General features: G+C 38.9%; 1 protein-coding gene across 1 annotated transcript in view; it reads right to left on the bottom strand.

Moving 5' to 3' along the window:
- The window catches only part of LOC146623891 (roundabout homolog 2-like), a 97,007-nt gene continuing 81,385 nt past the window's right edge, over positions 1-15,622 (bottom strand). The window contains exons 25-28 of the mRNA XM_085364857.1: positions 12,785-12,987; positions 9,416-9,577; positions 9,021-9,275; positions 1-92 (exon numbers count right to left, since the gene is read on the bottom strand). Coding sequence (XP_085220983.1) covers positions 1-92; positions 9,021-9,275; positions 9,416-9,577; positions 12,785-12,987 — 712 coding nt within the window. The remainder of the gene's footprint in view (positions 93-9,020; positions 9,276-9,415; positions 9,578-12,784; positions 12,988-15,622) is intronic.

Consider the following 15,622-nt stretch of genomic DNA (forward strand, 5'->3'; position numbering starts at 1 on the left):
TCAGAGATAGGCAGCTTTTCTCAGCTCTGAGAAGCAGTGTTTTCCATTGCCGCTGACATTCTTGGTGACAAGGAGGGTGCCAAGGTTGAGGACTAAGGGCTGTAGAACACAGGTGTTAAATGAGAAGTTATGAGTGGGGAGAGGGGCAAGTAACAGACTGCAAATTTATGATTTTAAATTTATTACAGTTGTGTTTGAGGAAGATTACTTTCTCTTAAAGCAGGCAGTTGGTAAGGAATTAGGAGGCGACAGAGATAATGAATCTGCTGGTGAGGCGGAGCTCACTGCAGCAGTGGATAATTCAGATTTGTTTATGGAGCTATATCACTGTCTGTCACTATAAAATTTCACTGTGCGCAAGGGGAAGACGCGTCGCTCCGTGCCAAGACATAACTTACTGTGGCAGATGAGAAGCCAGGGGTAAGATGTCGAAAAGCTGCACTCTAAGCAAACACGGTGATACCAGAGCTTCATTGTGACATCACAGTTAGCATCAGGGCAAAATTTTTAAAACTGGCAATTAGTTAAGAAGATTATAAAGTGATATTTTCTGACAAAGTGAAAGTTTCTTGCAGAGTTTGTAGAAAGTCATTTGCTAACATTTATATTTTAAGAGCAAATGGATAATATAGTGGCAATTTATCAGTTTGATACAAACAAATAATTTCAACCAACATCATTATTAGCCATTAATCTTTTTGAGGGGGGGGGGTCTTAATTCATGGTAATGATTGGTACATGATGTTGTTTGAAAAAAAAAAAAACATCTGTATGATAATCTGTTTCTATTTTGTTCTAAAAAAGTTTAATTGCACTAACCCAAAATACATTAATATGGGGAAAAAAAATCTACATGCACCATATGAGTACATACTTTCCATTACATTTATGTATGCTCTTTATCATCATGTTTGCCTTCCAGGTTGTAAATCGCCAGTGTATGCATATCTTAAACTTCAAGGTGAACATAGCTAAACACCCTTTAGCACATACATGTGAAAGTAAAACAGCCTTCTTATGTCAGGCTTGCCCTGGCTCAAAGGAACTCCCATGAGAACGGCAGAACACAATAAAGCCAAGGCTCTTAAAAAAGCTATTTTGGCAATAGTACAGAGACAAGCTAACAAGAGAAGCTAAAATACAGATTTTACTCTCTTGGGGTCCTCCAGTAACTAGAGATGGATTTTGTTGCCAAGAATAAACAGCAGAACTTATCTTGGCTGCCACTTGTACACTGCGAGTCAGATCAAGTAGGCATGGACAAAGATACATATCAATATTGGCATCCATTTGGATTTACTTAGATACCTTGTATCACAGACTGCCAGGAGAGGCTTCACTGCTTCATGTCGGTGGCACAATGTGAAGTGGTAACATGAAGGATGAACCATTAGGGTGAACAAGATGAAAATAAATTGGCCACTGAGGGAGCTGAAGGCCATTGGCCTTTAGCTTACCCTCAGGGTAGCGGAGCCACAGAGCAGGACTTGGGGTCTCAGGTGGGGTGCATGTAAACCACCACACTGTTTGAATGTTGCAATTAGCCAAATGTCATGAGTCACAATTCAGCCTTTCGAGGCAAGGTTACACATACTCAGACTGAAAAGGTTGTCCACCACGTTGGGAAAATTTCATGAAATGACACTGCTCATGGTGAACTGCGATCTAAAAAAAAAAGTGAGCGAATAGTTCTGTTTTTTCTCCTTTGAAAGTGAAAATAAACAAAAATTGCACAGCTGTTCATGTGCTATCTGAACAGCTACTGTGTAATTAGTGTAAGGTTGAGCTGTCATGTACACTATTTCTAAACCAAAAATGCATTATAATGAATGCAGCTCACTCTGATACCAGCTTATATTGGACTTTATAATGTTCTTTGCATTTCAATTTATACAGTGGCTCTTTACAAGCTCTTTAATTACTCTATCCACATTTCCTCTGAAAATGGATTTTTCTGACATTTCATGTGTCTAAAATTGTCTCTGCTCTGGGGTGAAAGCGCCACAGATATGAATATCCTGTACTGAAATGTGTTAATTTCGCTTTACATGTTGACATTAGCTTAAATAAAAATGTCTACTAACAGGAACTGTGTGAGGCTGACTTTGTCAGTGTAAATAGCAGACTGTTAATATTTCTCTTTTGCTGTTTAAAGTGACAAACCAAGCTGAAATTACTAACAACCTACAACCTGGCTAGTTCAATTCAATTCAATTTTATTTGTATAGCGCCAAATCACAACAAAAGTCGCCTCAAGGCGCTTCATAGTTTGTGGTAGCACAGATCCCCTCCAAAAGCTGGAAGAGCTATAACATCTCAAGCCCTACGATTTATTATAAATACAAAACGTTATAAAACATATACTCTACACATCCTTAAAAGATAAAACTTATTCAACAGTGTGGCCAAGCCTGCAAACCACCAACGATTCCTCTGAACACTTAACTTTTTACCCAGTAGATTACTTCCAAATGGATTTTCCATTAAGAAATGAAATATAGCTTCTATAATCAGTTCAGTGTTGTTTTCTCATAATAGTGTTATTACTACACTAGAGTTCAAATAATATGCAGAGTGGATTATTTCATTTTTTGTAATCAAATTGTTTTAGCTGTTTTGTTGTCATTATTACTACTTGTACCACAGTAAAACAGGGACTTCATTATGAGTAGTTTTCATTTGTTCGCAGCAATATCTGAAGAAGTGCAGCAGTTTCAGGCCAAATCGGTCCCCTGAGGGCTGAGAATGTATCTCAGCAATAAATTTGTTACAGTAAACTGAATTTTTATTGAACCAAAAGCCATAATGACCCACAAAGTCAGCAACATCACCGCTAGACCGATATATTAATGTATAGCTTTTATCAGACTGAGGTGTAGGTATTGAAATGCAGGGACCTTGTAATTGGGCTCTGTGGGCTAGGTTGTGAGTCTGCTCCTGTATTAAAGTCACATGTAGTACAAATTGGGTAAATTAGGAGTCACATTTGGTGATGGGATTGTGTCTGTGTGCTGGGTTGTCCTTGTGATGGGATGATAGGTAGCTAAATTGAGTGAAAGTGTGACAAAATTGTCAACATGATGCTAATTTATCTGTCCTTGTGGCGCTTCTGGAAACCTAAGCAGTTGGATATAGCGTTTAAATGGTCAATTGAACATTGTACTCCTTGTCTGCACAGTATCTGCAGCCTGTCCATCCATTTCCAAGTTACTAATGCTGACAGGTTAGCCCACCCTGTGCATAGCACCTATTGCACCATTGCCTGAAGCAACTCTCCACAATGCTGATCGACTCCAGCAACAACAAAAGAAGCTATCTCTATGTAACATGGAGCTGTCATGGGGTCCCGAGATAATGATGATGGAAGTTGAGCCTGAAACTCTGAAAAAAAACCCAGCGTCAGATAAAGTTGACAAGAAGGCAAAGAGGTATTTTTTTGTTGTTTTTTTAAGATACGCCAGACAAGCCAGTGTTTGTGGGTACACTATTTTTACATATACAGGTATGCCTATAAAAGTAGATACATTGATGTTACACTGTTTATAATACATCTTTTTTTTTTTACATTTATGCACTGGTGTGCAGCTTATTTTTGAATTATTGCTGAAGAACAATTGGCGTGGTTTCTAAAGTTTGTTTTAAGATTCCCTGGATAATTTAAACAATTTACCATAGCTTGCTTATATATATATATATATATATATATATATATTAGGGGTGCAACGATATTCGTATCGATATTGAACCGTTCGATACAGTGCTTTCGGTTCGGTACGCATATGTATCGAACAATACAACATTTGTAATTTCTTTTATCAACTTTCCTTCTGACGATGCTGTCTGTGTTGAGCGCTCAGTGAATCTGCGTTCGACTCCTCCGCCTAGGCTGCACTGTCGAGCGCAGATCCACTGAGCGCTCAACACAGACAGCATAGTCAGGAGGAAGAGCGCAGGGCAAGCTAGCGAGACAGAAGTTAAGCTCTCCTTGCAAGATGGACCTCCCCCACCCTCATTCAGATCTGGCGTTTGGAATTATTTTGGTTTTCATGTGACGTATGACCCTGAAGGTAAGCGAGTCATGGACTAAAGTAAAACAGTATGTTGGATGTGCCATGCAATGCTTAATTACATGGGTGGGAACTAGTGTGTTAGCGCAGTTAGCTCGTTAACGTGTTGGCCGTCTAGCCCCATGCACGGGGCGATCGGCGGTAGCTCGTTAACGGAGATTTGCCGTGTTGTGGCGTTAAGGTCATTTCAACGAGATTAACCTGAAAGCACTAGTGGGAACACAACGAATATGACTGCACATTTACGCCGACATCATCCTAGTGCAAAGACAAAAACAACAAGCATGCTACTAACTTTAGCCGAGTCATTTAGACAGCTGTTAGCACGTGATTCTCCTTATGCTGCTGAGAATATAGCCCAGAAGAAGCGGATAGTATAGCTTTTATTTTGGAAAGAGACATTTCTCTGTAATAAACTCTCTTTTCTAAAGATGAGTGATTCCTCAATCAGATACAGGGCTTGCAAAATCGCTAGCCCGACGTCCCGGAGCTAGCGATCTTTCCAGTCGGGCTACAAAAATCTCTCTGCCCTGCCCGTTGGGCTATTGTAGGAAAAATATATGTCAATGCTTTTGCATTCTTTCAGAAATGTAGCTGGGTAATTATGTCATTGGCATCGGTGAGCCACTGTCAATATGTGACATATTGAAGTCGCGTTTGAATTTGCGCTTGTTTTTTTGCTTTCACTTTGCAATCATGCGAACTGTGTATAGAGAGCGACAGCACTGATCTGTGAGTGATGATAATTTGTGCACCAATTCCTCTGACATCGTCTTATTAATCGTTAGCTTACTATGCAAACATGACAAGTGAAATCTCCCGCAGCTTAAACATGTGAGAGGTTGATCGCGCAGAGAATCGCTGAGCTTATGTGAGTGCGTGTGTAAAAGCAGCAGTATATATATTTTAGTTCTGCTGAGCCAAATAAGACAGGTCGGGGTGAAGAAGTGACAGCCAAAGAAAAGCTTACCACAAAACGGAGAAGTTATGACAAATGAGACTATAAGGCAAAAAGAAAGTGCAGCTTTATGGTTTCATGGACAAAAGAATTTCTGTGGCTGCAATATGACGAGCTAAATAACCAGGGCTGCACATAAGTGGTCCGCAGGTGCGCATTCGCTGTCAAAATAAAAAACGCGCACAAGGGTTAGGGTTAAATTTAAAAACTGTACTTTTGAGTTAAAATATATATATTTATAATTTTAATAAATGACAAATTAAAAAGGCATGAACATTTTTTTGTATCGAAAAAATATCGAACCGTGACACCAAAGTATCGAACCGAACCGTGAATTTTGTGTATCGTTGCACCCCTAATATATATATATATATATATAGATAGATAGATAGATAGATAGATAGATAGATAGATAGAGAGAGAGAGAGAGAGAATGACATTTCTTTAGTTTAAACTGTAACTGTGGAGTATATTTTAAAACCATTTGTAATGTAAAAATAGGTTAATTGTTTCAGAAAAATCCAAAATGGGCATTTCTTGTTAAAAACAAATCATATTTCAAACTCAGGCAATTGTGAGAAGAGAATTTGTTAATTTTCACATACACATTTTATTTTGCATCATAGGATTGGAAAAAAAAATGGCCCTACTGTATGTGGCTGTGTATTCCTGAGGGCAAACCAATCTGGCATAAAGATTCTTCATAGGGAGAGCCATTACCAGAACAACGGTCAGAACATAACCATCCAAACAAATGTAAAGACATCACATTCCCAATCTCACTGGCAGAAAATGATAATTGGCTGTATTTTTTTAAAACTTTACAAAACATCTTTCAATTTGGCAGTCATTCAAGTCTATACATGTTGATGATAGTGGAAATCCATAACCATTCTGCTCTGTCGTTCATAACAACAAATTTGAACAGTATCATTTCTTTGATGTTTAACATCATAAACACATGTCATTAAAACATCCTATTTCTCTACAAGTGACATTGGACATTTTTAATTAATCTATCCAATGCATTATAGGTGACCTGCTCCAAATTCCTGTCATCTTCTCATTTCACAAACTGTCATATTGTATTTTTAAATATTGCACTATCATCATGTCACTGGATGTAACTGTAAAAGGAACAGATATATATATAAATATGTATTAAGAGATTAATGCTGGGAATGGCAGAGAAGTATATTTCCATTTGTGTTTGCTTTGGATATCACAGCTGATGTGTTACTTGGTTACCATACAAAATCTTCTATTAACCATTTGTTGAGAAACATTTTTAGTATAATGCATAATAGGTTTCCCAGCAAAAGAAGTATGAAACACAGTTAGTTATTTTGGCATATTAGTTTTCGCCTGTGTTTTTTGCCTCATAATTCTCAATAGATGAACATTTCTCAAAAAAACAAAAAATACAGCACAGCCAAGTATACATGTCTTTTTGTTTATGTTCTCGATTCCCCTCTTTGCCATTATGATTCTCCTCCTCAGCTTAGCTGACAATGGGTTTGTGCTTATTTTCACCAAAATGCTCTGTGCAAAAATACAATGATACAGTAGCTTCATCAAAACAAGCTAACAGTTTGAGCATTAATGAAAAAAAGGACTCATGGTAATAAATCACAAAAAAAGACAACATTGGGTTTGGCTTGCATAGCAAAGCAAAAGAAAGAGAAAAACATTAAAAAATCTATTTACAAATTATGCAAGTCCTTTTTCATTTGAATCATTAGTCATTTTGTTAGTTGTGTGTTTTCTTCCTCATCTCCACTGTGTGAATTGTTGTACACCATGTGACAGAAAATAGAAGAGGACATATAACGCACTGTTTACTCTTTTGAAGAGGGGGATGAAAATAACACTGTGAGAGTGGTGTCTGTGTCTGTACATGACATTTACAGCTCTGCATTTTATCCTGCACAATTTTGCTTCTTTGTCTTTATTCTGTCTCCATTTTCCAAACATCATACAGTGTCACTCGCAGAGAAAAATCTCATAGCGCTTATAAACAAGGTGTCCTGGGACAGGCAGCAACTGCGGGGAATGATGCTTCACATAAACTCTGAAAGAAAGACAGACAGACACAAAGGAAACAATGTAAAGTCTGGATGATATAAAAAACTTTACTCTCACAATCTGGATTTTCAGCTGCCACTCTCAGGATGTGTCTGAGGTGACAAGACAAAAGATTTTGTTCAATCTATACCAAAACTGTATTTGTTTTTGTTTTTTCTAGGTTATGTATAGAATTTAATAATAAAAAAAATCCCAGGTGATCTGACTTTATTTTATTATTCCCCTTCCACCAGATTCTACCAGATTTCTTTTAACTGAATTTTACCATTCATAGGAACAGCCTTTTTAACTTTGGGGTTCACTGTTAGTAGAATATAACATCACTGCTAATATTGCAAACCCTTGAATGTGGACATTATGAACAATGCTGGGCATCCTCTGCACACGGCCATTAACAACCAGAAGAGTCTGTTCAGTGACAGGTTGCTTCTCCCCAAGACAAGAACTAACAGACTTAAAAACTCCTTTGTCCCACACGCCATCAAACTGTTTAACTCCTCTCTGGAGGGGAGAGGGAGGGGAAACAGGAGGACAAAGGAGGGAACAACTAAGCTGTAGTGCCTCTTCACCTCACTGTACAATACCTTGTGCAATACTTTTTGTAAATAGTCAACAGTGCAATAGACTCAATACTTGAAATGTGCAATTCACTTGTATTTTTATTTTTTATTCCTATTTATTCTATTTATCCCCTTTGTATATTTTATTTATATTTGTCTCTGTATTTATATATGTGTGTGTGTGTGTGTGTGTGTGTGTGTGTGTGTGTGTGTGTGTGTGTGTGTGTATATATATATATATATATATATATATATAACAATTCTGTAACTGTAACTTCGGTCGTTGCTGTGCTTTTTGGAAGTCGAATTTCCCAGAGGAACCCACCCGAGGGATTAATAAAGTTCTATCTTATCTTATCTCTTATCTTACTGTTCCAGAGAACACTTAGTGTTTGTTAGATTTAGGAAAAACTGGCAAGCATAAGAGTGTCAGGAACATTGCCAATAGCCAAAATGGTATGGCTACACTACTGGTCAGAGCATCTCAGTCCTGTCAGTTGATCCCACATGACTGAGATGCTACGTTTTGAACATTACATACAAAAAATACAACAAAAGATAAGTTTGAACTGGTTGCATGAAGAGTGAATTCTAACCTGTAGCATCCACTGCTGAAAGCCTTAAGGCTGCTTATGAGAGAAAGGTGAAAACACAATGGATCTATATGCTTGGTGGCCTGATCTTATACATCACATTTTCAGTGAGGTGTGTTTCCCTGTTATGCAGGAAAGACACTGGTGCATAACAGGAAGCTATTATACATTGGAAGAGTGATGCTCTGGCCAATGCACTCATGTAGTTGATCCTTTAACATTTATCAACTGCCTAAACATTCTTACAGACTATCTACACCCCTTCATGTCCCCTTTAATTTGATTGATGATTCCTTCATACCGTAAATTTCATTCAAGACTAGGGTTAAAGTTTTCTAACTGTCCTCCAAATTTTCCAGATCTCAACTCAACTGAGCATCTGAAGGATGTCCTGGAAAAAGTCCAATCTATGGGAGCCTTACCTTTACATGCTACTAGTCATATTTAGAGGTTAAACGGTATTACGGAAGTGGTTTTAATGTTGTGTCTGATCAGTGTATGTAGTATATATATAGTATATAACTGAACCTGTCTAATGTTAATCTTTGCAGAGTGAAAATTATTAAATGCATCAGAATTCATGAAAACTTGCATGTTATTACTTTCTTGCTTGTGTTTGCTTTACAAGAGATATCCAATATTTGTAATGTGCACACATGTGTGCACACACACACACACACACACACACACACACACACACACACACACACACACACACACACAAATACAGTAGATCCTTTTGAGGATGAACACTCACAGTGTTCCCTTTTCTCTGTGCCGTTTGTGGAAGGATGCCCGTTGTGGGAGGGTTCTATGCCAGCTCTCTTGTTTGAACCCCTACTCAGGGTGGCCCTGCTGGATGATGTCGTGCCACTCCAGGATGCCATATGCTGCCGCTCCAGCGTGGACACACTCACCATGCACTCCTCAGAGGGGTCTGAGGGAGCAGCTGCCCACGAACTGTGCATGTGGGAACCCATGCCGTGCAGGGACTTCATGGCTGGTGTGTGGGCTATTGAGTGGATGGTAGATCAGGGTGTTTGGCAAAGGATACGAATCAGACGTCACGATATGGGCATTCTCATTAAATGTACTAAAAAGACTTAAAATAAATAAAAAGTAATAGCTGGGGGTATTAAAGTCCAGACTCACCGTCTGTGTTAGTGTCTCTTCGTCTGGGAAGAGTTCCAACCTTGTCTGTCTGAGGCTTGTTAGCAGTGAGTGGCGCCCTCTTGTGTCCAAGGCTATGCGAGCCTTGTGTACCATGGTCTGCTGTGCCAAAGCTGTCTGAGAGACACTGCTCAGAGGCCTTACCTATAATGGACCGAAATGAGACAGTTATTGAATATTAAGGTTTGGGTATGAATTCAAAACCAAGTATTTGGAAAACCCATAGAGGATCAGCAGATCTATTAACAAGCCAAACGTGTCAGTTGGAACGATAGCGGAACTCAAAGCTGCGATTGAAATCAACAAATACTAGAAATTTCAAAAACTGTCTGTTCTACATCCTAGCCTATATGTGATGTCGAAACAGAAGGTATGAGAGCATATTGCTACTGAATGCCAGAATCAGAGTACAGAACTGTTTTTCTTTGTTTGAGTGACAATAAAATCAAGCTCTAAAACCAGACAAGCATTTGAAAATAAATAAATAAACTATTTAAAGAAGTACTCCACAAATGCAATATGGCAGCCGCTGTGGAAATACTGCCACCACAAAAAAACCTTATTCATGTTTTGATTCACTGGACTGAAATAATTCCCTCGCTGTGACTGAATGCACTTCTAAAATAGGAAGAACTCTTGACAGCTAAATATGAGTTCATAAAATGTTTGCATTGCTAATGTTGGTAAATATTTTTAGTCACACTGATCTGCATTTTGCCCTGCAATGGGTTAATAAAAGGGCTTAAAAAACACATATTCTCAATTCACATTTCAATTTTAACCTTTCAAACAATGGAGTCTAAAAATGGTACAATCCTGTCCCTGTGGGAGAAGCCATCAAGTTTCTCTTTAAAGAAACATTTTCACACAGTAAACCTATTTATAAATGCATCAAATCTTAAATGCAAGATGTGTTTCTTTTCAGTAGAGCCCTACTAAAGATGTTGAAATATCATATATTATTGCTTTGACATCTATCCACGGAGGACTTCAAGCAGCTTTTAACAGACTGTCTTAATATTTCTTTGAAAAAGAATAAAGAGGTATTAATGGTTAACCCTAAACTATCTGAATATCCTTGAGATGATGAAACTGTTTTACATTTGCCCAAATGTATTGTCTGCATCACATTGCGCGCAAATCGCGGTCCAAACGACCAATCAATGTCCTAAAAGACCAGAACAGTGTACGGGGGGCTTGCATGCATGCGATTAAATGATCCATTTTATGCTTTTGTGTTTGTGTTGCCGACCCATAATTGATTAGCAAGGCTACACACTGCAAAACATTTTCACTTCAAGCTTCAGTGGCCCAACCACATTGGCAGTGTTGATATTGAAGAAATCTGCAATGCCTTGGATAGTTAGAAAGCTGATTTTCTTGATTATTCACTGCTGTTTTTACATTATTTACGTGTGATAATTGGATAGTGGATATTGTTAAAAAGACAATATTGGTTGTCACCCACCATAAAAGGCACTTCTTCTTGTTGCGAGTTAAAGAATGTATTTCAGAAACTATCTGACATGAATGCAGTTTCTCAGATTGGCTGAATGTATGAACAAGAAAAGCAGAATTGTCTCCTCTTTGATATCGTCCTTTTCTTAAGTACCCCATTCAAAATCTCTGATAAGAGACAGATTTCCTTTTGTTGCATTTTGACATCTGTATTGTTATATGTTTTAAATCTACACTTTTGTGGTTTTTCAGTAGTGATGACAGCAAAACACATGTTTCCTTTCAGTGAATCATAACTATATCCACATGTCTCCCATTCATATGCAGTCATGGTGAAAAGAAAGCACACCCTCTTTCAATTCTAACTTTTTCCGTATCAGGACATAACAAATAATCATCTGTTCCTTAGCATGTCTTAAAATTATTTAAATACAACCTCATATGAACAACAATGCATGGGATATTAGATAGTGCCATTATTTATTTGACAAAAATTAAGGAAAAATGTTGAAATGATGTGTGAAAGTCTAAATACAGCCTCACTTATAGCCTCAACTAGGTTACTAATCAAATGCATTAACAGCAACTACTTTTAGCAGTTTTAGTCTGGAAAATTCAGGTGTGTGCTAACACGATACCAAGGAGGAAAACCATCCACAGTGATCCTAGAGAAGCAGTTACTGCTGCCAATCAATCTGGAAAGCATTATGAGGCCATTTCCAAACAATCTGAAGTTCATCATTCCACTGTGAGAAAATTATTCATTAGTGAAAAACATTCAAGACAGTTGCTAATTTTCCCAGGAGTGGACTCTGCAGTAAACTCACCTCAAAGAAACTGAAAAAAAGAAAAGAAAAAAATCTACATCTCAGATGCTACAGGCCTCAGTCAGTATGTGAAAAGTTAAAGTTTGTGACAGTTTAATTAGAAAAAGACTGAATATGTATGGTTTGTTTGGAAACAGGTTGCCAGGAGAAAGTCTCGTCTCACGAAAAGAACACGGCAGCAAGGTTTAGGTTTGTAAAGTTGGATAATCTGGATAATCTGAAGACTTCCGAGTGGAGATGTTTGGCCATACAGCCCAGCACCACATCTGACAAAAGCCCAAGACAGTATATTACCACCAACACATCATACCAGTTGTCAAGCACAGTAATGGAAGGGGGATAGTTTGGGCTTGTAGTTTGCCATGGGAACCAGGAACCTTGCAATCACTGAGTCGAATATGGACTCATCTGTGTTCCAAAGTATTCTAGAGTCAAATGTGAGGCCATTTGTCCAACAGCTAAAACTTGGTGCTAAAGGTAATTGTATAAGCTACTGAATCATGGCTTAGTTTTTCACACACTGCTTCAGCATTTTGGCTTATTTTTTGCTACATGGTGTAATATGCAATGCATTGTTGTTCATCTCAGGTTGTATTTTTAAAAAAATGTTTTTTTAGTTATGTCCTCCAATGTAAAATTTGGAAATTGAGAGAGGTTGTACTTTCTTTCTTTTTATCATTATGCTTTTCATCGACTACACTGAAGATGAAAAACTTCTACTAGCTACATTCTCACATGGGAATGATATTATTCTTAAAAGTGGCATGCCTTCAGTGAGAACACATCAAGTGAAAGCTATGAATTAAAAATGGGCTCCATAAATAAGTAATAATCATACCTGGTTTCACAAATCATCCATATTCCTAATGAAAGTGCTATCGGTGAACTTGGTGTAGGCATATAAAAATATAATTAGAGCATGCATGTTAATATCTGTCATATTTTCAGCACCTATGCATTATTATTTACCCATATTTCCATGTGAGCATGACCTCATAGTGTCAATGACTCAGTGGTCTATTCACTTAAAAATGAAGACAGCAATTAATTTTTAAAACATTTTTACCTGAGCCCTCAAGGTTATCCATGCTGTGACCAGGAGTGTATTCAAAGCCACACAAATTCTTTGACACCACAGCATATCTTTCATCCTCCTCCTCCTCTTCCTCCTCGTCTTCAGAAAGGAGAGTGGTTCCCAAATCAGAACCCAGTGTACTAGACATGAAGTCGATTGGGGAGTTGGACACGTTTGGACTGGTTTTCATATGCCTATTTAAATGTGGGGAAACAGTGTGTATTAATAAAATGTTTTTAAAGCAACAGAAGACAGATAATGGGCGTGAAAAATGCTGCAAAACAAGCATTACAAATTCAGAATCAGTAGATATTCAGGAGGGTGGAGATGCAATGTGCATACACTATGAATGCCTGCAGTGATTTTACTGATTACTTTCTCAGTGCTGGTGTGTGTTGTGCTAACACAATGGAGTTGTAATTGGACTGGATTAAGGATATCTGGATGGGCAGGGCTGTCACCAACATGCCTGTTATCTCCCGCACAGCTGTCCTCCATGATGGCTCGCATCCCACCATAGAGGAGATGCATGCATAATTACTAACTCTATTTACTGATGTCAGAACAGCATGTAAGACTAAACCCAGTCATTACCCTCCATGTCGCCACTGACTTGTCAAGTTTTCCAATGCTCCATCAAAGGTGTAATCAATGGAGAGATGTTTTTATCGCTTGCAAGACACACGGGCCGCAGGTCTGAGCTGACACATGTAAATACCAGCATTGAAAGGCACTCAGACATTTTCCATTGATATGCAAAATCCAAACTTTCACCAGAATAAAATGAATAAAATTACATGCATCTCTCTAACAGAGCAAAGCAAACATAGTTGAATGGATCTGCGTTACCATGCAAAGCTTTCACACTTTCACATTATGCAAGATGGCGCCAGTGTGTACGGCAAGCCGTCTCCGCTCCTCCGAGTTCCTTTTGTTGTTAGCTGTTTTATTTTCCTTATGTTTTCTGGATGGAACCACATTAATTGTTTATGACCGTCAAACGCTGCTGGATCTCCGACCTCTGAAACATCTCCGACCTTTGAAACATCAACCAGCATATCCACTTTTGAAATTGGGAAGCGACATTCCGTCTCCCATAGACACGACTACTGGCATTTATTGCCTGCCTTTTTTCCCCCCTGCCAAGAAACGGCCCAGACGACGGGGAAAACGGAGCGGCATCCGGATTCGCATCAAAACTTATTTGAAACTACATGGTGTAACCAACTACTACGCCATTTCGGATATCCTCCAACCCCTATCCTCTCTCCATGACCAGCACACCATCAGATTGCCCCGCCATCGATGGATCCGACAACTCGCTAATTCGGAACTACCAATCGTCCACCAACCCACTAGAAGCTGGATACGGGCGCGTGGTGGTGGCGTGAACCACAGCAACCTACGTCCGCTGAGGCGTGCTCCAAATAGCGATGAGATGACTACGATCAAGATGGCTGTGCTGAACATTAGATCGCTGGCGAACAAGTCTTTCGTTCTGAATGATTTTTTTCTCTCCTCCGAGCGAGACTTTCTATTCCTGACAGAAACCTGGATCCGACCTGGTGAGTCTGTCTCCCTATCGGAATTTCTTCCACCAGAATGTACTTTTGTCAGTACTCCTAGGACTTCGGGCAGAGGGGGAGGGCTAGTCACGGCTTTTAAAAACAAGTTCCGTGTGCGACAGCTTCCCCCAGCCATATTTTCTAGCTTTGAGGTGCAGTTACTTGAGTTGAACTGCTCCTCCCCGATCCTCTGTGCGGTGGTATATCGCCCACCAAAAGTCAATAAGGATTTTATTCATGAGTTCGCTGACTTTTTAGGAAACCTCTTGGTTAATTATGACTGTACTCTCATTACTGGTGATTTCAATATTCATGTCTGTTGTGAGTTGGACCCATTGGTCAAGGACTTTCTTGCTCTTATAGACTCTTTTAACCTTACTCAGTGGGTCAGTAAACCAACCCATATTAAAGGCCACATGCTTGATTTGGTACTATCCTACGGTTTGGACATTTGCATTACGGACATTTATAATCCTGGGATATCGGACCATTTCCCGGTTTTGTTTAATGTCAATGTGTGCAATATGGAGCTGAAACGTGAGGGTCCTGTGCAAAATATACGCATGATTAACTCAGAGACTATTGGTCAGTTTTCTATGGCTCTGACCAACACTGCCTTCTGCGAAATTAACTGGGATACAGCTACACCGGTTAATGATCTCGCTAACTCCTTCATCGCCACCTGTACTTCTATTTTAGACACTGTAGCTCCCTTAAAGACCAAACGCCTTAAACCATTCCGTCAACCGTGGATGAATGACTATACTCGTACCCTCCGACGTGAATGCCGCCAAGCGGAGAGGAGATGGAAGAAAGACAAACTCCAGATCTCCTTTGACATTCTCCACAATTGTCTGAAGAAATATCAGAAGGCTGTTAAAACTGCAAAAGCCTCCTTCCTTTCGGAGATCATTGCGACTAATAGTCATAAGCCGCAGGTCCTTTTTGGCATTTTTAATTCGTTAATAAATCCACTCTCCACTCAGACCGAGACCTCCCAAGCTTTATGTGAAAAATTCCTAAACTATTTTTCAGATAAAACTATAGCACTAAGATCCACATATCTACCCATTGAGGACACATCTTTAACATCCGAACCCTCGTCGGTACTAGAACAGTTTGAATTTGTTTCCTTTCCGACCCTTAAGGAAATAATAGCTCAAACGAAAAATTCCAATTCCCGTCATGATGTGCTCCCTTCTCGCATTATCAAAAACGCCCTGAATATTGTAGGACCCTGGATTTTACTTATAATGAATTCATC

The sequence above is a fragment of the Diplotaxodon limnothrissa genome, linkage group LG10 (assembly GCF_057381915.1).
Source record: "Diplotaxodon limnothrissa isolate DT_005_m linkage group LG10, D_limnothrissa_male_GT1.1, whole genome shotgun sequence".
In the NCBI taxonomy this organism is placed as follows: Eukaryota; Metazoa; Chordata; class Actinopteri; order Cichliformes; family Cichlidae; genus Diplotaxodon; species Diplotaxodon limnothrissa.